The sequence below is a fragment of the Mauremys mutica genome, chromosome 13, assembly GCF_020497125.1.
Source record: "Mauremys mutica isolate MM-2020 ecotype Southern chromosome 13, ASM2049712v1, whole genome shotgun sequence".
Lineage (NCBI taxonomy): Eukaryota > Metazoa > Chordata > Testudines > Geoemydidae > Mauremys > Mauremys mutica.
This window is the reverse complement of record NC_059084.1, coordinates 41,096,197-41,120,297: the sequence shown is the minus strand read 5'-3', so window position 1 is coordinate 41,120,297 and position 24,101 is coordinate 41,096,197. Positions and strand designations below refer to the sequence as shown.

Genomic DNA, 24,101 nt, shown 5'->3' with positions numbered 1-24,101 from the left:
GGCAGGGGCGGCTGTAGACATTTCGCCGCCCCAAGCAGGGCGTCATGCTGCGGGGGGCGCTCTGCCGTTCGCCGGTCCCGCGGCTCCGGTGGACCTCCCGCAGGCGTGCCTGCGAATGCTCCACTGAAGCCGCGGGACCAGCGGACCCTCTGCAGGCACACCTGTGGGAGGTCCACCGGAGCTGCCTGCTGCCCTCCCGGTGACCGGCAGAGCGCCCCCGCGGTATGCCACCCCAAGCACGTGCTTGGCGTGCTGGGGTCTGGAGATGCCCCTGGACGCAGGCTACTGGAACAGGCTTCATCATCATAGCTGCCACCCCTACCATCTTCTGGGACCTTGGGCTTCCTTTGTCCTCATCCTGAGAGATATCTGGACCAGACCAGGCCAGAGAAAGGGACACAGATGAGTCCAACACCCCAACCGGCTCCAGCTGAATCCCACAGGTTGGTTGCAATGAAAGGACATTAACAGAGCAGCAATAAAAATACCTCCAGCTCATTTCAACCAACTTCTTTTATTTTACTGAAAAGGACAGTTATTACCGTCTGCGAGACTGTCAAACAAGAGGTGTTTTTTCTTCTATAAGCTCTCTTCAGCTAACAGGAAAGGGAACAAGAGATGCTGTTAAAATGAAAGCTTTATTTAATACTTTATACTGAGCATGCCTATTGGATCAGGTCCTGCACACTAAATAGGTCTTTGCCTGCCTATCTTATGCCAGTTCACCTATCATACTAGGGCTTATGTGGGAGTTAAGTGTCTGAACTCCTAGAGTGAGCCAGGACTGCCCATACTCTGTGGCAGAAACAGAGGTGCCTAGGGAAATTTGACCCTGAAAACATAGGCACCAAGTTTTTGGCCAGAGTTTTGTGGGTTGCAGTGAAGGCTAAAACAGGGATTTAGGTGACTGAGTCACATTGTGAGTCACTTAAGCACCTGGATGCTTAACTGTAGATCTTCATGTCTGGAAACTTTAGCCTAAGGAAATTTCCCCAGATAGCAAAAAGAATGTAGCCACCATCTGTTGGCACAGATATAGATCTGCTGACAGAGAAATAAACATCTAGTGAAAGAAACATATATTCTTTATTATATACACTTAAAAGTCCCAACATTCTCCTAGTCATTGTATATACATATTTTATATACTCCAAAAACCTAATCTAAGATTTATCAAAGACGCTTAGGGCAGTTAAGAGCCCAACTACTATTGAAAATAAATTAGATTTTGTGGATGCATAAATTTTGAGGTCAGAAGGAATCATTAAAATCATCTACTTCTGACCATCTGCATAGCACAAACTAGAGATTTTCACCAAGAAATTCCTTCACTGAGCTTATTACTTGTGGTTAAGATAGAGCATATAACTGTAGAAAGAGCTGAGTGCTTAACTCCCTTAGGGTCCTTTAAAAATACCAGTCCAAATAAATAAGAAAGAAAGGAAAGATGATTGTCTCCATTTTAAAGATGGGTAAACCAAGGCACAGAACGTATCTGGGTACTTGGAGGGATTTTCAATAGCATCCGGGTGCCTAAAACTCATTGGTTCCAATGGGTGTTTGGCACCTAGTTACTTTTGAAATCGCACTAGGTGCCTAAATACCTGTACAAATCTGCCTGAGTGACTTGTTCAAAGACACAAAAACGATCTGCTTCAGATGGATAGAATTTGAGGTAAGTTTTTCTGAGCTTCACTCCACTGATTTAACCACAACCCCAGGTGTGTTCCTTCTCAGGCTCAAAGCACTGGAAGATATGCTGTAGACTTCAATGAAAGGAAAGCTCAAGGCCTTGATGGTGAAATACCACTAACTTTTTAACAATGCCCACTGGGAAACCTTAGAAAGTTACATGATCAAGGTTGTTGACATTTAAAATTAGATAGGAGAAAGCACATAAGGATTCTGTAGGAAACAATCCTTCTACTGAGCCAAGAGAATGGGCAAGACACTCAAGGGGGTCTTAACCATCACTTACGTCTGTGGGTCTATAATTTATAAATGCTCCTTGGATCAACTTTTTGCAGATTAAGAAGAACAAGTATCCTGCAGCAATCTGTGTCATCAGAAAGGCGAGGAGACCAATTAGAACATCTCCAAGGCTTGGGAGAATGGACAACCAGCAGAAGGTTTTCAGAAACTGAATTTTTCAAGGTCTGTTTTCTTCTGGAGATCTGCTGCCTCATGGAAAGTGCATGGTGACTGGAGCATGCAGGTAAGTGCATGTCAGAAAGAAACAATTTGTTTAATATTGGAATATGTGACACCCAGCATGAAAACACCTAGGTGCAGAACAGTGTCTATCCTTTCCCTGTGAAAAGAACAGACAGTAGTTAACATTTCATTTATAGTTTCATTGACAAAAAAAGTACAGCGTGGGATGAAAAATAATAGATTTGAAGGAGTACAAGTGCAGTTCATAATTTTGCAGAGAATATGTATTTAAGAACCCAGTCATGCAAAGACGTATAGGTGCTTTGCTTTACAAACTCTGAAAAATATGTTTGATTTTCCTATTGATTTATCTGAACATATTTAAAATATTTTATGAATTAATTAGAGCTTATCAAAAACATAGAAAACATTGTGAGGAAATGCATAATTTGAAAGATTTTTGTTAATTCATTTCTTTGTCTCTATGGTGTGATTTTCCATTTTTTACATTTTCAGTGTAATTAAAAATATTCTGTGCATGTGAAAGGATTTTAAAAATATTTTTAAAAGAACAAAGAAGAAATAAATCTCTCTTTCTCAAAAGTAAGATGGAAACAATTTTCACATAGGAAGGGATTAAAATTGTTCCACCTTCATATGAAAAATATATTTAAAAATTTGAATTTCAAAGACAAAACAAGTTTTGCTTTAGAATTTCAATTAATGTTTAGATTTATTTCTGCAAGGTGTGAAATGGTAAATCCCATTGTACAGATGGCAAAGTGAGGTACCAATGCTGAGAAATTTTCAAAGGGGACTAAAGGAATCATAGAGGATTAGGGTAGGAAGAGACCTCAGGGGGTCATCTAGTTGAACCCCCGGCTCAAAGCAGCACCAACACCAACTAAATCATCCCAGCCAGGGTTTTGTCAAGACGGGCCTTAAAAACCTCAAAGGATGGAGATTCCACCACATCCCTAGGTAACCCATAACAATGCTTCACCACCCTCCTAGTGAAATAGTGTTTCCTAATATCCAACCTGACCTCTCCTACTGCAGCTTGAGACCATTGTTCCTTGTTTGTCATCTGCCACCACTGAGAACAGCTGAGCTCCATCCACTTTGGAACCCCCTTTCAGGTAGTTGAAGACTGATATCAAATCCCCCCTCACTCTTCTCTTCTGCAGACTAAACAAGCTCGGTTCCCTCAGCCTTTCCTCGTAAGTTATGTGTCCCAATTCCCTAATCATTTTTGTTGCCCTCTGGTGGACTCTCCAATTTGTCCACATCCTTTCTGAAGTGGGGGGCCCAAAACTGGATGCAATGTTCCAGACGTGGCCTCACCTCTGCTGAACAGAGGGGCATAATTACTTCCCTCGATCTGCTGGCAATGCTCCTACTAATGCAGCCCAATATGCTGTTAGCCTTCTTGGCAACAAGGGCACATGCCCAAGTCCTTTTCTGCAGAACTGCTGCTTAACCAGTCTGTCCCCAGCCTGTAGCAGTGCATGGGATTCTTCCATTCTAAGTGTAGGACTCTGCACTTGTCCTTGCTGAACCTCATCAGATTTCTTTTGGCCCAATCCTTCAATTTGTCTAGGTCACTCTGGACCCTATTCCTACCCTCCAGCGTATCTACCTCTTCACCCAGCTTAGTGTCATCTGCGAACTTGCTGAGGCTGAAATCCATCCCATCAACCAGATAATTAACAAAAATCTTGAACAAAACTGGCCCCAGGACCAACCCCTGGGGCATTCTGCTTGATACCGGCTGCCAGCTAGATATCAAGCCATTCATTACTACTCGCTGAGCCCAACAATCTAACCAGCTTTCTATCTATCTCATAGTCCATTCATCCAATCCATTCTTTTTTAACTTGCTGGCAAGAATATTGTAGGAGACTGTATCGAAAGCTTTGCTAAAGTCAAGCTATATCACGTCCACTTCTTTCCTCATATCCACAGAGCCAGTTTCTCATCATAGAAGGCAATCAGGTTGGTTAGGCATGACTTGCTCTTGATGAATCCATGTTGACTGTTCCTGATCATCTTCCTCTCCTCCAAGTGCTTCAAAATGGTTTCCATGAGGATCTGGTCCATGGACTGAGATGAGCTGTAGTTTCCTGGGTTCTCCTTCTTCCCTTTTTTAAAGATGGGCATGATATTTGCCCTTTTACAATTGTCTAGGACCTCCCCCGATCACCACAAGTTTTCAAAGATAATGGGCAATGGCTCCGCAATCACATCAGCCAATTCCCTCAGCACCCTCAGATGCATTAGATCTGGACCCATGAACTTGTACATGTCCAGCTTTTCTAAATAGTCCTTAATCTGTTCTTTCACCACTGAGGACTGCTCACTTCCTCTCCATCCTGTATTGCCCAGGACAACAGTGTGGACGCTGACCTTGCCTGTGAAGACCAAGGCAAAAAAAGCACTGAGTACTTCAGCTTTTTTTAAATCATCTGTCATATTGTTCCTGCACCTTCAATGAGGCTTCTTTAAAATACAGCCAGCTTTCCCGTACACCTTTCCCCCTTATATTAGCCACCCAGGGGATCCTGTCCAACAGTTCCCTAAGGGAGTTAAAGTCTGCTTTTCTGAAGTCCAGGGTCCGTATTTTGCTAGTCTTTTTTCTTCCTTTTGTGAGGATCCTGAACTCAACCATCTCAGGGTCACTGTTGCCCAGGTTGCCCGGGGAATCAGGAATTCATCTATCCATACTGAGGAAAACATCTAAACATTTGTTTAACTTTAGGCATGAACTTTCTGTCCTGAATCAAGATGGATTCCAGCATGTGCTTTTACGGTTTTGGGGGCAGAAAAATTTCCACCAGCCCTGATAAGAAGTTACCATTTTAACAGGAGCTTTAAACTTTTATTTAAAAAGAATCTGTCATTAAGATGGAAACAAATTGAAACATAGAATATAAACTTTGGGTAGCTGCTGAATTTCCATGGTGGATTGATGTAAATTAGGACTGTGCAGCCAGAATAAATATTGAACATGAAGTGTTATTATTTAGGTTGTTACATGGGAATATATCTAGAAGTAATAATAATAATAATTAATAATAAACGTTAGTGCTTAAGGCTTAATTATGTTCGAAAGAGCTTGATAGACAGAAATGTTCTTTGACCTACAGAATGTGGTCTGAAAATGAAGAGATGGTGGAGCGTATGTTTAGCATACATATACCTTCTCTCCGTTCCACCATCTTGTATTATCCACATGTTGTGTTCAATTGAGTATATTCACCTTATTTGTTCCTGCATGCAGGTAAAGTGACAGACATGGACAATCAAAGCACAGTGACAGAATTCAGACTCCTGGGCCTCTCGAGCTTCCCAGAAATGCAGCCGTTACTCTTCATGAGCTTCCTGATTATCTACCTGCTGACCTTGGCTGGCAACCTCTCCATTTGCTTGGCTATCTGGACAGATACAACTCTCCACACTCCTATGTACTTTTTTCTGGTCAACTTGTCTCTCTTAGACATCTCATACTCTTCTGTCACTCTCCCCAATATGCTAGTGACATTGGTTGCCAAGATTAAATCTCTTTCCTTCTCCAGTTGCATTGCCCAGCTGTACTTTCTCATCTCCTTTGCTGGATCTGAATCTTTTCTTCTTGCCCTGATGGCTTATGACCGCTACATGGCAATATGCCAGCCTTTGCACTATGCAACCATCATGAACCACAGGACTTGTATATGCTCTGCCATTGCTATATGGATAGGTGGTTTTGTCTACTCAATGTTTCATACGTTCTTCATAGCCAGGCTACCTTTCTGTGGTCCCAATGAAATCAACCACTTCTTCTGTGAGATTCCTCCTTTGATCAAATTGGCCTGCATGGACACCTATTTTAATGAGGTGTTGGTTTTTCTGCTCAGTGGAGCAGTAGGTGGAAGTTGCTTCCTGTTGATTTCCACATCATACGCTTACATACTATCCACCATCATGAAAATCCGCTCAGCCCAGGGCAGATGCAAAACCTTCTCAACTTGTGCTTCCCACCTCCTCACCGTCCTACTGTTCTATGGCCCAGGTTTCTTCACCTACCTCCGCCCCTCCTCTAGCTACTCCATGGACATTGGAAAAGTGGTCTCTGTGTTTTACACTGTGGTCACACCCATGCTGAACCCAATGATCTACAGCCTCAGGAACAAGGATGTGCAAGCCGCCTTCAAGAAAGCCATGGGAAGGAGTAGGAAATAGCCATGAAGAGGGAGCCAGTTCTTTCTGTGAATGCAACAATGTGTTGCCAAAAACAAAAGTCTCCCTAAATTATTTGGCAGCTGATTGAGCACCAGGATTCACAGTAGGGATGGAGGGAACTTGACTTTTTCTTCAGTTACCTCAGCCCCAAATCTGGTGCATTCCCATTTACCATAGATACCAACCAAAGACATTCCCATCCATTATGGCAGTGTACCTGGCCATTCCCACTCACCAAAGACATTGATTTATTACAATAATCCCACTCACCCAATCTAAGGGCTTAAAATATTCCCAACCACCATATCCACAAGAAAGGCATCATTCCATCCATGACTCTGATCTTGTGAGATCATTCTAGACTCATGAACCATTGCTGTGAAAGTTTAGTAGCATATATCTCATGTACTTTGTACTGAAAACACCCTGGGAACTTTATGATTGTTAAATTATTTCAGTAATTAATTAATTTATTTTGTTTGGTCTGAGCATGTGCACTGTTAACTCACTCTGTGTGGCCAGACACCTAAGCCCCAGTTTGACTTATGACCTGGGGGAAGATAGGAGTGTTAGAAGGCTTTCCCTTCATCCCTCCTCTGGTTCTTGTCACGCAGACAGAAAGCAGAAGACCAGAAGTCCGAAGTGCAGGCAATGCGATGTTTATTGGGGTTAGTTCCAAGCAAACCTATCCATAGCTCTACACGCCGGCAGAGTCTGTTTCCCAGTGTTCTGTTCCCAGCTCTGAAACCACAGAGCCTTGCCTGTGTCCCCATTCCCACCTCCTCCTTCTTAGCAGGCCCAAATATACCTGAAATGCACACCTACAGTCCCACCCATTTTGTACCCCATGGGAGGGGTGAGGAGTGAGATTGTGCTAAGGTCAGAGACAGGAATTTGGAGGAAATAAGGAATAGGAAATGGAGGCATAGATGTTAGAGTGCTTTCCCTTCACCCCTCCCCTGTTTCTTGTCACACAGACAGAAATCAGTGTTTATATTAAAATATATACATGTGGGGGCGGGGGAAGAAACAACAAAATGCCTCCAAATGAATAAGTCAACCCCATCAGTTTCTTCAGCACAAAGATTCCAAAATGTAAAGTGAGGCATTGGAGTCAAACTTAATGGATGTTTGTCACCTATTAAGTCATCTGCTGAGTCATTGCTGACCTCATTTCCCCAACATGCTATGAAGGGATGAGTAAAACCCAGGTACACCCGTGGGGAGCGGGGGGAAGTGGGGCAATTTGCCCCAGGCCTGGGCTCTGCAGGGGCCCCCAAGAGAATGGGTGAGGCTCCCGCCCCGGCCTCTGCCCCTCTCCCAGAGCCTCAGCGCATCGTATCCGGGAGCATCCATGAACAGTGGTGCAGCGTGGCTCCGGCGGGGCCTGAGCTCCGCCCTGCTCAGAGCCGTGTGGTAAGGGGGCGGGGCTGCGAGCTCCAGGGGGTTAGGGTTAGGGTTAGGGTTAGTGCTGCACCGCTGTTCAGGGATGCTCCTGGATACGACACGCTGAGGCTCCAGGTGAGGGGGGAGCTGGGGGTAAGGGGCCAGGCCGGGGGGGGGTTGGATAAGGGGCAAGGAGTCCCGGGGACAGTCAGGGGACAGGGAGGGGGCAGCGGTTGGGGGGGGCGGTCAGGGGAAAGGGAATCGGGGAGTTGGATTGTGGGCGTTCTGGGGATCTGTCAGGACTCAGAGAGGGGGTGGATAGGGGTTGGGGCAGTCAGGGGACAGGGAGCAGGGGTGGTGTCCCGGGTGGTGGTTGTGGGCGATCTCTGGGGGACAGTGAGGGGACAAGGAGCAGGATGGGTTGGGGATTCTGATGGGGGTGGGCAGTTGGGGGCAGGAAGTGGGTGGGGGTCACATAGGGGGCAGGGCCAGGCTGTTTGGGAAGCACAGCCTTCCCTAACCTAAAGCTCATTCAGCAGTTTGAGGCTTGTAGAAGAGCCAAGCTGTTAGCTTTTCCATTAGGGCTACCATCCCTTTTGCTTCTCAAATGCCAAAGTATAGTCTATATTTAATTTCAGTGCCATAGCAAGATTCATGTCAGGGAAGGGTAGCTTCATTTAAAATTAGCCACTGAGGGAGTTATCACATAAGAAGAGCAATGTCCTACACCACCTACCTCCTTCCCAACCCTACTAAGGGAGAGCCCCCCCCCCCATTCCCTGAGGCTTCAGAGGGGTTAATTCAGTAGTTCTCAAACTTTTGTCCTGATGACCCCTTTCACATAGCAAACCTCTGAGCATGACCCCCCCACCCTTATAAACTGAAAAAACTTTTTAATGTATTTAGCACTATTATAAATGCTGGAGGCAAAGCAGGGTTTGAGGTGGAGGCTGACATCTCGCAACCCCCAGTAATAACCTTGTGACCCCCTGAGGGGTCCCAACCCCCAGTTTGAGAACCCCTGGGTTAATTTAATTTTAGCACCCTGTGTCCATTCACATGCATGTGCTATTTTGAGCATGTCAGTTTTCGCAACATAGGCTCATCCCAGATTCTGGAACAAGCTCAAATGCTCAGTTTGTGGAGTATGTACATAAGCTATACTAAAGACAAACCCACAGTAATCGTCTCCAGTTTGTGAGGGACCCCCATGGAGCCAGATAAATGCATGGAGATTAAGTCCATTAATGGCTATTAGCCAGGATGGGTAAGCAATGGTGTCCCTAGCCTCTGTTTGTCAGAGGGTGGAGATGGATGGCCGGGGTGAGATCACTTGATCATTACCTGTTAGGTTCACTCCCTCTGGGGCACTTGGTATTGGCTACTGTTGGTAGACAGGATACTGGGCTGGATGGACCTTTGGTTTGACCCAATATGGCTGTTCTTATGTTCTAATCTAAATGAACCCAAAGTTATGGAGACAGATATGAGTCAAGGAAGCCAGCAGAGTATCAGAAACCTGGAAAAATCTCTGACTGGATGGGATCAGGCGTTTGGTCACAAGCTGAGGTGGTTCAAAAGTTTTGGATTTTTTTTTTAAGCAGAATGTGTTATTGTTTCTTTAAACAATCAAATGCAGGAAGCAGCAAATATTTGGCCACACACTTCTGAAACCCCAAACCATCTTCAGGTTTTGGCAGACTAATTTCAGCTTTTCAATTAAAAAAAACACAACAAATTTTGAAGAAAAGCAGACATTGTCTGTGATTTTTTTCTGCTTTTTAAAAACCTTTAGTTTTCGATCCAAAAAAAGTTTTGACAGAAAATATTTGTCCAATCTTTTTAATGAGCTTTAGTGCCTTTTAGCACTAGCTGATGCTGAGAACCTGTGATACCTTGTAAAGAAGTTTTCTCAAAACTGGGTTTGTGCCGAAATGCGGAAGGTTTATATTTCCCAGGGCCGCCTGTGGGTGGGGGGGGGAGGAAGTGGGGCAATTTTTTTTATGGAAGAGGCCCCTGAAATTGCTTTGCCCCCTGAATCTTCTGGGCAGCCCTGGACTGCAATATAGTGACACCATTTTACACCAGCCTAGGGTGTGGCTCTATTTATTTACTCACAACTCTTTTCCCTCAGTTTTATTTATTAAATGCCAAAAACTTCATTAACACACAGTTAAGGTTTCTTAGTGTTGCCTCTTGCCCTTCCAGAATATGGAAAGTGGCTAAACTTAAAACTCTGAAAACCAGGAAATACAAAGATAGTGTATCAAAGATTTGATCACCAGGTGTGGGAACAAATATTGGAAGAATCGAGAAAAAATATTCCATCTCATGACTTTCCAGGGGCTTTCATCTCATAAGAAACATAAGAACAGCCATACTGGGTCAGACCAAAGGTCCATCTAACCCAGTATTCTGTCTTCCGACAGTGGCCAACGCCAGATATTTCAGAGGGAATGAACAGAATAGACAATCATCAAATGAGCTGATCCGGAGAACAGAAGGGTGTGCTGTCTGCCGAGTGCTAAGATACAGGATGTGGACCTGAGGCTGAAAAGGATCCTAACAGGAGTGGGAATGAATCCGCTGATTGTCCTTCATGTGGGAACGAATGATACGGCTAGATTCTCACTGGAATGTATCAAGGGAGACTATGTCAGACTGGGGAAGATACTTAAGGAAATCGAGGCTCAGGTGATCTTCAGTGGGATTCTGCCTGTTCCTAGAGAAGGGCAACAAAGGTGTGACAAGATTATGGCGATCAACAGATGGCTCAGGCAGTGGTGCTATAAGGAGGGCTTTGGGATGTACGGCCACTGGGAAGCATTCATGGACAGAGGACTGTTCTCTCGGGATGGACTTCACTTGAATAAGGAGGGAAATAGACTTCTAGGATGGAGGCTGGCACAACTGATTAAGAGAGCTTTAAACTAGGAATTTGGGGGAGATGGTTGGGAGATGTCCAGGTAATCTCCACAACAGAATTTAACATTGAAAGGAAAGAAAACAAAGTAAGAGAGGATACAACCGTGGGCAGAAGAATAGACTTAAGGAGGAAGAGTAGTGTAGATACCAGTTTAATTGGTGATACTGGTGGTAGAATCTTTGTGCCTAACCAGGTAAAGAATGTTAGTGAAGCCAAACGGCAAAAATTAAGATGTCTGTACACTAATGCAAGGAGCCTAGGTAACAAAATGGAGGAACTAGCGCTACTGGTGCAGGAAGTGAAACTGGATATTATAGGGATAACAGAAACATGGTGGAACAGTAGTCATGACTGGAGTACAGCTATTGAAGGCTATGTGCTGTTTAGGAAAGACAGAAATAAACGCAAAGGTGGTGGAGTAGCATTATATATCAATGATGAGGTTAACTGTAAATAAATAAGAAGTGATGGAATAGATAAGACAGAGTCTGTCAGGGCAAAAATCACATTGGGAAAGAAAGCTACTAGATCCTCCCCTGAGATAGTGCTTGGGGTGTGCTACAGACCGCCGTGATCTGATTTGGATATGGATAGAGACCTCTTTAATGTTTTTAATGAAATAAATACTAATGGGAATTGTGTGATTATGGGAGACTTTAACTTCCCAGATATAGACTGGAGGACAAGTGCTAGTAGTAATAATAGGGCTCAGATTTTTCTGGATGTGATAACTGATGGATTTCTTCACCAAGTAGTTGAAGATCCAACAAGAGGGGATGCCATTTTAGATTTGGTTTTGGTGAGTAGTGAGGACTTCATAGAAGAAATCGTTGTAGAGGACAACCTTGGTTTGAGTGATCATGAGCTAATTCAGTTCAAACTAGATGGAAGGATAAACAAAAATAGATCTGGGACTAGGGTTTTTGATTTCAAAAGGGCTAACTTTAAAGAATTAAGGAAATTAGTTAGGGAAGTGGATTGGACTGAAGAACTTGTGGATCTAAAGGCAGAGGAGGCCTAGAATTACTTCAAGTCAAAGCTGCAGAAACTATCAGAAGCCTGCATCCCAAGAAAGGGGAAAAAAATCATAGGCAGGAGTTGTAGACCAAGCTGGATGAGCAAGCATCTCAGAGAGGTGATTAAGTAAAAGCAGAAAGCCTACAAGGAGTGGAAGATGGGAGGGATTAACAAGGAAAGCTACCTTATTGAGGTCAGAACATGTAGGCATAAAGTGAGAAAGGCCAAAAGCCATGTAGAGTTGGACCTTGCAAAGGGAATTAAAACCAATAGTAAAAGGTTCTATAGCTATATAAATAAGAAGAAAACAAAGAAAGAAGAAGTGGGAAAACTAAACACAGAGGATGGAATGGAGGTTAAAGATAATCTAGGCATGGCCCAATATCTAAACAAATACTTTGCCTCAGTCTTTAATGAGGCTAATGAGGCGCTTAGGGATAATGGTAGGATGACAAATGGGAATGAGGATATGGAGGTAGATATTACCACATCCAAGGTAGAAGCCAAATTCAAACAGCTTAAGGGGACGAAATCGGAGGGCCCAGATAATTTTCATCCAAGAATATTAAAGGAACTGGCACATGAAATTGAAGCCCATTAGCAAGAATTTTTAATGAATCAGTAAACTCAGGGGTTGTATCGTATGACTGGAGAATTGCTAACATAGTTCCTATTTTTAAGAAAGGGAAAAAAAGTGATCCAAGTAACTATAGGCCTGTTAGTTTGACATCTGTAGTATGTAAGGTTTTGGAAAAAATTTTGAAGGAGAAAGTAGTTAAGGGCATTGAGGTCAATGCTAATTGGGACAAAATACAACATGGTTTTACAAAAGGTAGATCATGCCAAACCAACCTGATCTCCTTCTTTGAGAAGGTAACAGATTTTTTAGACAAAGGAAACACAGTGGATCTAATTTACCTTGATTTCAGTAAGGCATTTGATACAGTTCCACATGGGGAATTATTAGTTAAATTGGAAAACATGGGGATCAATATGAAAATTGAAAGGTGGATAAGGAACTAGTTAAAAGGGAGACTACAACGGGTCGTACTGAAAGTTGAACTGTCAGGCTGGAAGGAGGTTACTAGTGGAGTTCCTCAGGGATCAGTTTTGGGACCAGTCTTATTTAATCTCTTTATTACTGACCTTGGCACAAAAAGTGGGAATGTGCTAATAAAGTTTGCGGATGACACAAAGCTGGGTGGTATTGCTAAAACAGAGAAGGACCGGGATATCATACAGGAAGATCTGGATGACCTTGTAAACTGGAGTAATAGTAATAGGATGAAATTTAATAGTGAAAAGTGCAAGGTCATGCATTTAGGGATTAACAACAATAATTTTAGTTATAAATTGGGGACACATCAGTTGGAAGTAACAGAGGAGGAGAAGGACCTCGGAGTATTGGTTGATCACAGGATGACTATGAGCCGCCAATGTGATATGGCTGTTAAAAAAGCTAATGCAGTTTTAGGATTCATCAGGCGAGGTATTTCCAGCAAAGATAAGGAGGTGTTAGTACCGTTATACAAGACACTGGTGAGACCTCATCTGGAATATTGTGTGCAGTTCTGGTCTCCCATGTTTAAGAAGGATGAATTCCAGTTCCAGTTACAGAGAAGGGCTACTAGGATGATCCGAGGAATGGATCTTATGAAACGAGACTCAAAGAGCTTGGCTTGTTTAGCCTAACCAAAAGAAGGCTGAGGGGAGATATGATTGCTCTTTATAAATATATCAGAGGGATAGATATCAGGGAGGGAGAGCAATTATTTAAGCTTAGTACCAATGTGGACACAAGAACAAATTGATATAAACTGGACACTAGGAAGTTTAGACTTGAAATTAGATGAAGATTTCTAACCAGTAGAGGAGTGAAGTTCTGGAACAGCCTTCCAAGGGGAGTAGGGGGGGCAAAAGACATATCTGGATTTAAGACTACGCTTGATAAGTTTATGGAGGGGATGGTATGATGGGCTAGCGTAATTTTGGCAATTAATTTAGCAATTGATCTTTGATTATCAGCAGGTAAGTATGCCCAGTGGTCTGTGATGGGATGTTAGATGGGGTGGGATCTGAGTTACTACAGAGAAATCTTTCCTAGGTGCTGGCTGGTGAGTCTTGCCCACATGCTCAGGGTTTAACTGATCGCCATATTTGGGGTCGGGAAGGAATTTTCTTCCAGGGCAGATTGGCAGAGGCCCTGGGGCTTTTTGCCTTCCTCTGCAGCATGGGGCACAGGTCACTTGCTGGAGGATTCTCTGCACCTTGAGGTATTCAAACTACAATTTGAGGACTTCAATAACTCAGACATAGGCTAAGGGTTTGCTACAGGAGTGGATGGGTGAGATTCTGTGGCCTGCATTGTGCAGGAGGTCAGACTAGATCAGGTCTGCACAACTCGTAAAGCGGCGAGAGCCACATTCCTCCAAAGAAAACAGCTGAGGGCCGAAACCTCCCAGCCCGAGGAAAAACCCCACCCCAGGGCTGCCCAGCCCTGCGGAAACAAACCCTCCTTCCCCAGCGCCGCCCCACCAAAACAGCTGAGGGCCAAAAAGGAAGGTTGCGGGTGGGGAGGTGATACTTTATTTTAAATCAACCAGGGGCTCCCAGCTAAAGAGGTGGCTGGGAGCCCTTAGGGTCAAATTAAAGGGCCCGGGGCTCCGGCAGCTGGGGGATCCCGGCAGGGCCGGCTCTAGGTTTTTTGCTGCCCCACGCAAAAAAAAATTTGGCTGCCCCCTGTCCCAGCCCTGGGCTCCCCCCTGTACCCCCTACTGCCCCAGTCCTGGGCTCCCCCCTTTCCTCCCCACCAGTGCCCTCCCTCCACCCTCCTGCCACCCCAGCCCTGGGTCACTGGTAACTCGCTCCCAGGGCGGGTCATTCAGCAGGAATTTTGGATGTGCACAAAACACAGACAGGATTGGTTCCCATATGTTTACAGAGCTGCAGTAAAGTGGAACAATTTTCAGCTTGTGTGATTGGAGGATATCTGGATGCATATTATAAGACTGTCCTCCATAAATGAGGAAAAGTTGAGGTGCCTTTATTATTCTTTTGTTCCACTCTTTCTTTCTATGGGGAATTTGCCAATGCAATATCACTGTCTTCCTTTCAAACAAACAAAAAGGCAGTGGCTGTTGAAAATAGCAATTCCAGTCCTAATAAGCATTTCTTGCTCAATTTTATCCTACTTTTTCTACAGCAAGTTACAGTGGATCAGTATATTTGATTTGGGAGAAATGAAGTAAAAGCTGCCCAAACCGAACTTGAACTCCTGAATTTTGAGGTGTTCAAATCTGGAAGGCAGGTGCTGGGGGTGGGAGAGGGCCGTGGGCTCCACGGGGGAGCATGGCAGCAACTGTCCGGAGCTGCACGGAGCCAGACACACTGGTCTGAGTGGCACAGTAAGCGGTTTGGGGGTTGGAGAAGGGGTAGGGGATTCTGGGGGGCAGTCAAGGGACAGGGAGCGGGGGGGTTGAATGGGGCAAATGTTCGGAGGGGCAGTCAGGGGACAGGCAGCAATTGGATAGGCGTGGGAGTACCAGAGGTTTATCAGGGGACAGGTAGGGGGTGGGGTCCTGAGGGGAAGTTGGGGGGGTCTCAGGAGGGGGCAGTTGGGGACAAGGAGAAGGGAGGCTTAGATAGGGGCTGGGGTCCCAAGGGGCAGTTAGGGGCAGGGGTCTCGGGCGGGGGTAATCGGGGGACAAGGAGCAGCGGCATTTAGATAGGGGTGGGGTGTTGGGAGAGGGGTATCAGGGGACAAGGACCAGTGGTGCTTAGATAAGGGGTGGGGGTCCTGGGGGGCAGTTGGGGCAGGGGTCCGGGGAGGGGGCAATCAGCGGCTGCGGGCTGGGATTCAAAGGGCTCTGGGCTGCCGGCAGCCGCGGGGAGCCCTGAGCCCTCTGATTCCCAGCCGCGGCTGGGATTTAAAAGGCTCTGGGCTCCCCGCGGCTGCCGGCAGCCCAGAGCCCTCTGACTCCCAGCCGCGGCTGGGATTTAAAGGGCTCTGGACTGCCCGCAGAGCGCCGTGTGTGGGGGATTTAGAATCCCCCCCGCGGGCCGCACAGTGAGGCTCCGCTGGCCGCACAGTGAGGCTCCGCGGGCCGTATGTTGTGCAGGCCTGGACTAGATGATCATAGTGGTCCCTTCTGACCTTAAAGTCTATGAGTCTATGAGAATCTAACTCAGTATTCTGTCTTCCGACAGTGGCCAACGCCAGATATTTCAGAGGGAATGAACAGAATAGACAATCACCAAGTGATCCATCCTCTGTTGCCCATTCCCAGCTTCTGGTGAACAGAGGATAGCGACACCATCCGTGCACATCCTGGCTAATAGCCATTGATGGACCTATCCTCCATGAATTTATCTAGCTCTTTTCTGAATTCTGTTATAGTCTTGGCCTTCACAACATCCTCTGGCAAAGAGTTCCATTGTATGTGATGACCCCTAGTTCTTGTGCTATGAGGAGTAAATAACACTTCCTTATTTACTTTCTCCACACCTGTCATGATTTTATGGACCTCTATCATATCCCCCCTTGGTCGTCTCTTTTCCAAGCTGAAAAGTCCCAGTCTTATTAATCTCATGTCATCTCATCCCTTGCTCTAACAACCCCACATTTTGACCACTAACCCTACACTGGGACTCTTTGAGGTTCAGCAATTTTAAAGACAATCCCTGTAAGCATGTAGGTATTAAAACACTTAGAAAAATCATGTGTTAAAGCTGTTAACTGTCAATCTTAACTATAACAGAGCTGTCATTCTTCTATAAGATACTATGTTCTACATTCTCTAACTAGTTTCAGATGCCTTCGATTTTGGGGTGCCCAATTTATCATCAACCTTCTGAATATCAGGCTCTTTTAAGGTGTCTTAAGAAGAGCACCCCAAAACTGAGGTACTGAAAATCACTGGATACGTTTGAAAATGTCTTATGTCTCTCTGTTACATCAGTGGAAGGAGTCATGTTGGAGGGGAAGATGTATAGGATGATAGGAATAAGTGGTGGAATGGAGAGAAACAGGACATTGAGAGAAGCGATGAGGAAGCAAGATTAGGTATTCTGAAACTTAACCCTTGTTCCTCAAGAATTTTTTTCTCAGGGCCTTTTTCACATACATATTCCTCATTGTGTATATGATCGGATTCAGCAGCAGCGCTATCACCGAGTTGAAGACTGACACCAATTTATTGATGTTAGACTCATACTTCACTGCAGGGTGGACACACATGAAAATGAGGATCCCAAAATAGATGATGACCACTGAGAGGTGTGAGGCACAGGTGGAAAAAGTCTTCTTGTGGGCAACAGCTGATGACATCCTCAGTATGGTAGCTATGATTTGGAAGTAAGAGGCCATGGTGAAGAGGACAGCAGACATGATGACAACAGTGCTGAAGGCATAGCCTAAAAGTTACAACATTTCCCCAGTTTTCACATTGGTCACATCTCGTAGAAAAGTTACATACAGTCCTACAATAATGCATAAACAATTGCTCTTGTAATGCAATGGACTCCAAATATATTAAATGTAATTGAAAAAAATCTAATTTAATTCAATAAGGTTATGACCCCAAAACTCCTTTCCAATTGACAAGAAGATTACAGGAATGTTCTTATTCTGGTATGCACATTCTGAATTGCCAAAGATCATAATGTGAGGCCTTAGATAAAAACTGGGGTCGCACTGGTCATTAATATTATTGTGAAATGTACTTACAGATAGACTGTAATGAGTTATGTAAATATGACGAAAACACATTCTTTGAGTCTGTACCACTGTCTGAGTCACCAGCAGGAGTGAAGAAAACAGGTTTTTGGTTAGGCAAAAAGTATGTATTGACCTCTCTCTCTGTCAGATGTAAATTAAGCATTGTAAGCTAACACAATGTATGCTGTAGCCCATGAAAGCTTATGCTCAAATAAATTTGTTAGTCTCTAACGTGCCACAAGTACTCCTGTTCTTTTTGTGGATACAGACTAACACGGCTGCTACTCTGAAACCTGTCATTATGCAAGGCACTGCATTTAGCCGTATGGAGTGGAAATCCATCAACTTCATGAAAAAACTCATACAGATACAGACAGACTTCATCTTCCTTTCCAAATGTAAATGGATGGACATCATACCAAAAGGACTAAAGGTAAAAAATCCATTACAATCTACATATCACACAGACTATGCTGAGAGACTGTGTCACACACTCTCAAAGAAACTGAGAAACCACCTGATCCGCATCCTATATAGCAAAAAGGGAAAGATTAAGAATGAGCTCTCAGAGCTGGATATTCTCATAAAAAAACAACCTTCCACACAAACTTCCTCATGGATAGATTTTACAAAAACTAGACAAGCCATTTACAACACAAACTTTGCCTCTCTACAAAGGGAAAAGGACACTAAACTATGTAAACTGCTACATGCCACAAGGAGCCACAACAGTAGTTTCCTTACCCCACCCAACAATATTGTAAATCTTTCCAGTTATACTCTTAGCCCAGCAGAAGAGTCTGTCCTATCTTGGGGCCTCTCCTTTTGTCCCTCCAGACCCATGAACATGATACAGTTCTGCGGTGACCTAGAATCCTACTTTCGACATCTCCGACTCAAAGAATATTTCCAACATACCCCTGAACAGCATACTAACCCACAGAATCCTCCCTACCAGCACTACAAAAACAACGATTCTGCGTGGACTCCTCCGGACAGTTGAAACAAAAGACTGGACTTCTACATAGACTGCTTCTGTCAATGTGCAAAGGCTGAAATTGTGGAAAAACAACATCACTTGCCCCATAACCTCAGCCATGCTGAACACAACGCCATCTACAGCCTCAGAAACAACTCTGACATCGTAATAAAAAAGGCTGACAAAGGAGGTGCTGTTGTCATCATGAATAAATTGGAATATGAGCAAGGGGCTGCTAGACAGCTCTCTAACACCACATTCTACAGGCCATTATCCTCTGATCCCACTGAGGATTACCTAAAGAAACTACACCATCTGCTAAAAAAACTCCCTGACAAAGCACAGGAACAAATCTGTACAGACACATGCCTAGAACCTCAACCAGGGGTATTCTGTTTGCTACCCTAGATCCATAAACCTGGAAATCCTGGATGCCCCATCATCTCAGGCATTGGCATCCTAACATCAGGATTGTCTGGCTATGTGGACTCTCTCCTCAGGCCCTATGCTACCAGCACTCCCAACTATCTTCGAGATACCACTGACTTCCTGAAGAAACTACAATCCATCGGTGATCTTCCAGAAAACACCATCCTGGCCCCTATGGATGTAGAAGCCCTCTACACCAATATTCCACACAAAGATGGACTACAAGCTATCAGAAACACTATCCCCGATAATGTCACAGCTAACCTGGTGGCTGAACTTTGTGACTTTGTCCTCACCCACAACTATTTCACATTTGGGGACAATATATACCTTCAAGTCAGCGGCACTGCTATGGGTACCCACATGGCCCCACAGTATGCCAACATTTTTATGGCTGACTTAGAACAACGCTTCCTTAGCTCTCGTCCCCTACTCTACTTGCGCTACATTGATGACATCTTCATCATCTGGACCCATGGAAAAGAAGCCCTTGAGGAATTCCACCATGATTTCAATGATTTCCATCCCACCATCAACCTCAGCCTAGATCAATCCACACAAACGGTCCATTTCCTGGACACTACTGTGCCAATAAGCGATGGTCACATAAATACCACCCTATACCGGAAACCTACTGACCGCTATACTTCCCTACATGCCTCCAGCTTCCATCCAGGACACACCACACGATCCATTGTCTACAGCCAAGCTCTAAGATACAACCGCATTTGCTCCAATCCCTCAGACAGAGACAAGCACCTACAAGATCTCTATCAAGCATTCTTAAAACTACAATACCCACCTGCTGAAGTGAAAAAAAACAGATTGACAGAGCCAGATGAGTACCCAGAAGTCACCTCCTACAAGACAGGCCCAACAAAGAAAATAACAGAACACCACTAGCTGTCACCTTCAGCCCCCAACTAAAACCTCTCCAGCGCATCATCAAAGATCTACAACCTATCCTGAAAGATGATCCCTCACTCTCACAGATCTTGGGGGACAGACCTGTCCTCGCTTATAAACAACCCCCCAACCTGAAGCAAATACTCACCAGCAACCACACATCACTGAACAAAAACACTAACCCAGGAACCTACCCTTGCAACAAAGCCCGATGCCAACTCCGTCCACATATCTATTCAAGTGACATCATCATAGGACCTAATCACATCAGCCATACCATCAGGGGCTCATTCACCTGCACATCTACCAATGTGATATATGCCATCATGTGCCAGCAATGCCCCTCTGCCATGTACATTGGCCAAACCGGATAGTCTCTATGCAAAAAGAATTAATGGACACAGGTCTGACATCAGGAATCATAACACTCAAAAACCAATAGGAGAACACTTCAACCTTTCTGGTCATTCAATGACAGACCTGCGGGTGGCAATTTTGCAACAGAAAAGCTTCAAAAACAGACTCCAATGAGAAACTGCTGAGCTGGAATTGATATTCAAACTAGATACAATCACCTTAGGTTTAAATAGGGACTGGGAATGGCTGAGCCCTTACAAACATTGAATCTATCTCCCCTTGTAAGTATTCTCACACTTCTTATCAAACTGTCTGTACTGGGCTATCTTGATTATCACTTCAAAAGTTTTTTTTTCTTTACTTAATTGGCCTCTCAGAGTTGGTAAGGCAACTCCCACCTTTTCATGCTCTCTGTATGTGTATATAGATCTCCTCACTATATGTTCCATTCCATGCATCTGAAGCAGTGGGCTGTAGACCACGAAAGCTTATGCTCAAATAAATTTGTTAGTCTCTAAGTACTACAAGTACTCCTGTTCTTTTTACAATGGATGCCTGTTTACATATGAAGTTATCAAAGAGATGTGAAGTCAGCAGGGAAAAAAGTAGTGTGTGGGGGGGGACAAGCCATGAACTTCCAACCCGGATGCCTGCTCCATCCACTAGACCTGACTCCTCCTCTAATTACTAAACCAGAGCCTATATCCCAGTGCATAAGAATGTCTTTTTGCAGTGGGTTAGTGAGACAAGTGTTTTTATTTGTGTGTGTCCAAAAGCTACAAAAAAGGGTGAAAACTTCGCATTAGCATATGGCACCCAGCTGTGTTTGAGTCTTTTTTAATCTGTTGTCATCTTTTCATTTTTGCAACAATATTTTACTAAAGAATTATTGGAGTCCAGATCCGGGGATCCCCTCCTGGCTCTGCCACTCACCTGATGGATCATTTTACCCTCTCTCTACCTCACATTCCCTGTATCTAAAGTTGAGGATACTGATATTTACTCAGTTTGTTCAAGCATTTTGAGGTCTATTGATGAAAAGTGCTGCTTCAAAATGAGGTTGATGAAGAGTATCCCCAATTTGCACATGACAGAATAAAGTCATTTTAAACCCCTTCCTCCTTTAAGTTTAGTCTCTAGAAAATGTGTTATGATTTTGTTTTACATGTAAATATTTGTTTCCAGTCTTCTTACTCACCATCACTTGAATCTTGAACATTTGATAATAAACTTATTCTGCTGTCCCTTGTTGAAGGCAATGTCTTGTGCTGAATGTGAGTGTTTCTGTATCAGTTTGTGTGTCCTGACTACCTCTGCTGGAGGACATGAGCCCTGATGGTGTGTGTGCATGTGAGAGAGAAAAAGAGAGAGCAAGAGGGTGAGCTTTGTCCGTCTGCTAGACTGAGTGAGGTCTGCTCCGTCTCCGTGTTAGTGTGTGTAACATTATTGATATAAACTATGACTGTATAGATCATTGTTGCAACCAAGATCCTGTAGTGGCACCAAATATTGTACAAAGATTGTCAAGTGAGGTGTCTATGACAAGGTTATGACTTGCTGGTTATGATTATGCTGTCTGTATGTGTGCATTGTTTTCGTAGTCGAAGTTATGAATATGGGCTATATATTTGTATCTCAAATGTATTTAATTCCAAGTAGCCTCAGTGAAGCTTTTGGTAAGCTTCCTAAGAAAGGACTATTCTCAGAAAGTGCCCAATCAAGAAACACTTAATTGACAATGGACTTTGGGAGACACCAATCCACATCTAAGCTTTCCTGGGAATGTTCATACTAACATGTAAACAATGGCATTGGCCTGGAAACTGAGTCATGCATGGACATGTGACTTGCCCATGTGACTCCAAACTCCATCTTGCTCCTGTGATTTTTCCACAGTAAGAACGGAGGGGTGTCTTCCACAGGCAGAGAATATAAAAGGCCTTGGAAACCCCTCCATTTTGTCTTACGTACTGCTTCTGACTTCTGGAGGAACCTTGCTACAAACTGAAGCTCTGAACAAAGGACTGAATGACCCCTCCCAAGACTTGATTTAAACCTGCAATTTATTCCATTACTGCTACAAGCCTGAACCAAGAACTTTGCCATTACTGTATGTAATTGATTTCATTTAACCAATTTTAGCTCTCATCTATATCTTTTCCCTTTTATAAATAAACCTTTAAATTTTAGATTTTAAAGGATTGGCAACAGCATGATTTGTGGCCATTGTGTACATTGTTAACTATGAGAGTAATTAATCACTGGAAAAAATTACCATGGGTCATGGTGGATTCTCCATCACTGGCAATTTTTTTCAATCAAGATTGCATGTTTTTGTATGTTGACCTGGGTCTGGGGCTTAGTCCTTTGGGATTCTTTTACTAGGGTATTGGTTTTCATAACCATTCGTCTCCATAACAAGTGGCACTGGTGGTGATACTGGGAAACTGAAGTGTCTAAGGAAATTGCTTGTATGACTTGTGGTTAGCCAGTGGGGTAAAACCAAAAACTTCTCTGTCTGTCTGGTTTGGTTTGCCTTAGAAGTGGAGAAACCCCAGCCTTGAGCTGTAACTGCCCTGCTTTAAGCAATTTGTCCTGAATTGGTACTCTCAGAAGTGTCCCACCAAGGGAAGCATCGTTACAGTGTTTATGTGTCACTTTTGTCCACTGCTGGAGGGAAGGGGACTTGACCATTGTGTATGTTTTCATTGATTCCAAGGCTTGAAGGAACCATTGTGATCACCTAATTTGACCTTGTGTATAGCAGCACGTCCCGTCCCCCAGCAAATAATTCCTAGAGAAGAGCTTTTAGAAAAAAACATGCAATCTTGATTGAAAAAATTGCCAGTGATAGAGTGACCCATGGTAATTTTTTCAAGTGATTAATTACTCTCATAGTTAACAATGTACACCTGATTTTCAGTCTGAATTTGCCTAGCTTTAACTTACAGTCATTGGATCATGTTAGACCTTTCTCTGCAAGATTAAAAAGCCCATATTAAATATTTGTTCCCCATGTAGATACCTATAGACTGTGATCAAGTCATTGCTAAGCCTTCTCTTTCTTAAACTAAATATATTTAACTCCTGGAGTCTATCACATGTTTTCTAATCCTTTAATTCATTCTCATGGCTCTTCTTTGAACCCTCTCCAAAGAACGTTCTTCCTGAGTTGTGTCCATCAGAATTGGACACAAGATTCCAGTAGCAGATGCGCCAGTGCCTACTTCAGATTCCCTTCTATGCATCCAAGGATCACATTAGACCTTTTTGGATACAGCATCATCCTGAGAGCTCATGTTCAGCTGATTCTCCACCAATCTTTTCCAGAGACACTAATTCCTAGGATACTGTCCCCCATTGTATAAGCAGGCCTAGTTTTGTGTGCCTAGCAGTATATATTTACATTTAACCATATTAATTGTGTGTGTGTGTCTGTGTGTGTGTGTGTGTGTGTGTGTGTGTAAAACACGTCTGTGTGTGATTGCTGTGTGTGATTGCAAAGGAACCTTGTTCAGTGTGTATGTGTGTTTGTGTATATATGTGTATCTCTCTTTCAGGAGAGAATAAGGCTGTGTGTGTGTGTGTGTTTGTCATTGCTACCCCGTTATGAAGAGAATGAGACCTGCTTCTTTTGTGTGTATGTGTGTGCGCATATATCCCTGCTACCCGCTTCTGGAAGGAGTGAAAATGTGTGTGTGTGTGTGTGTGTGTGTTTGTCACTGCTGCCACCTTATAAAGAGAATGAGATGTGGTTATTCCATGTGTTTGGGTGTATGTATGTGTGCACGTGTGCATGCATGCCCTCCCCTTATGGAAGGAAGGAATGCTTGTGGGTGTGTTGTGATGTGTGTATGTGCTGTCCCCTTATGGAAGGAATGAAACAACATTAGTGTGTGTGTGTGTGTGTAAGGGCTGAAAGGGTGCAAGCTGTTGTTGATGCATTGAGACAGCTCAGTTTTGGCCCAGTACTGGGCTGGCAGGCTGTGCGACATAACAGAATTAAACAG

At 43.9% G+C, this 24,101-nt stretch overlaps 1 protein-coding gene across 1 annotated transcript; it reads left to right on the top strand.

Moving 5' to 3' along the window:
• Positions 1-5,448: 5,448 nt before the first annotated feature.
• Positions 5,449-6,375, top strand: LOC123347330 (olfactory receptor 1019-like). The gene has a single exon (XM_044984745.1). The coding sequence runs from the start codon at positions 5,449-5,451 to the stop codon at positions 6,373-6,375; it is 927 nt and encodes a 308-aa protein (XP_044840680.1).
• The last annotated feature ends 17,726 nt before the right edge of the window (positions 6,376-24,101 follow it).

Bases quoted from the DNA above. Each gene is read 5' to 3' on its own strand.
- LOC123347330 (XM_044984745.1), top strand. From the start codon at position 5,449: ATGGACAATCAAAGCACAGTGACAGAATTCAGACTCCTGGGCCTCTCG.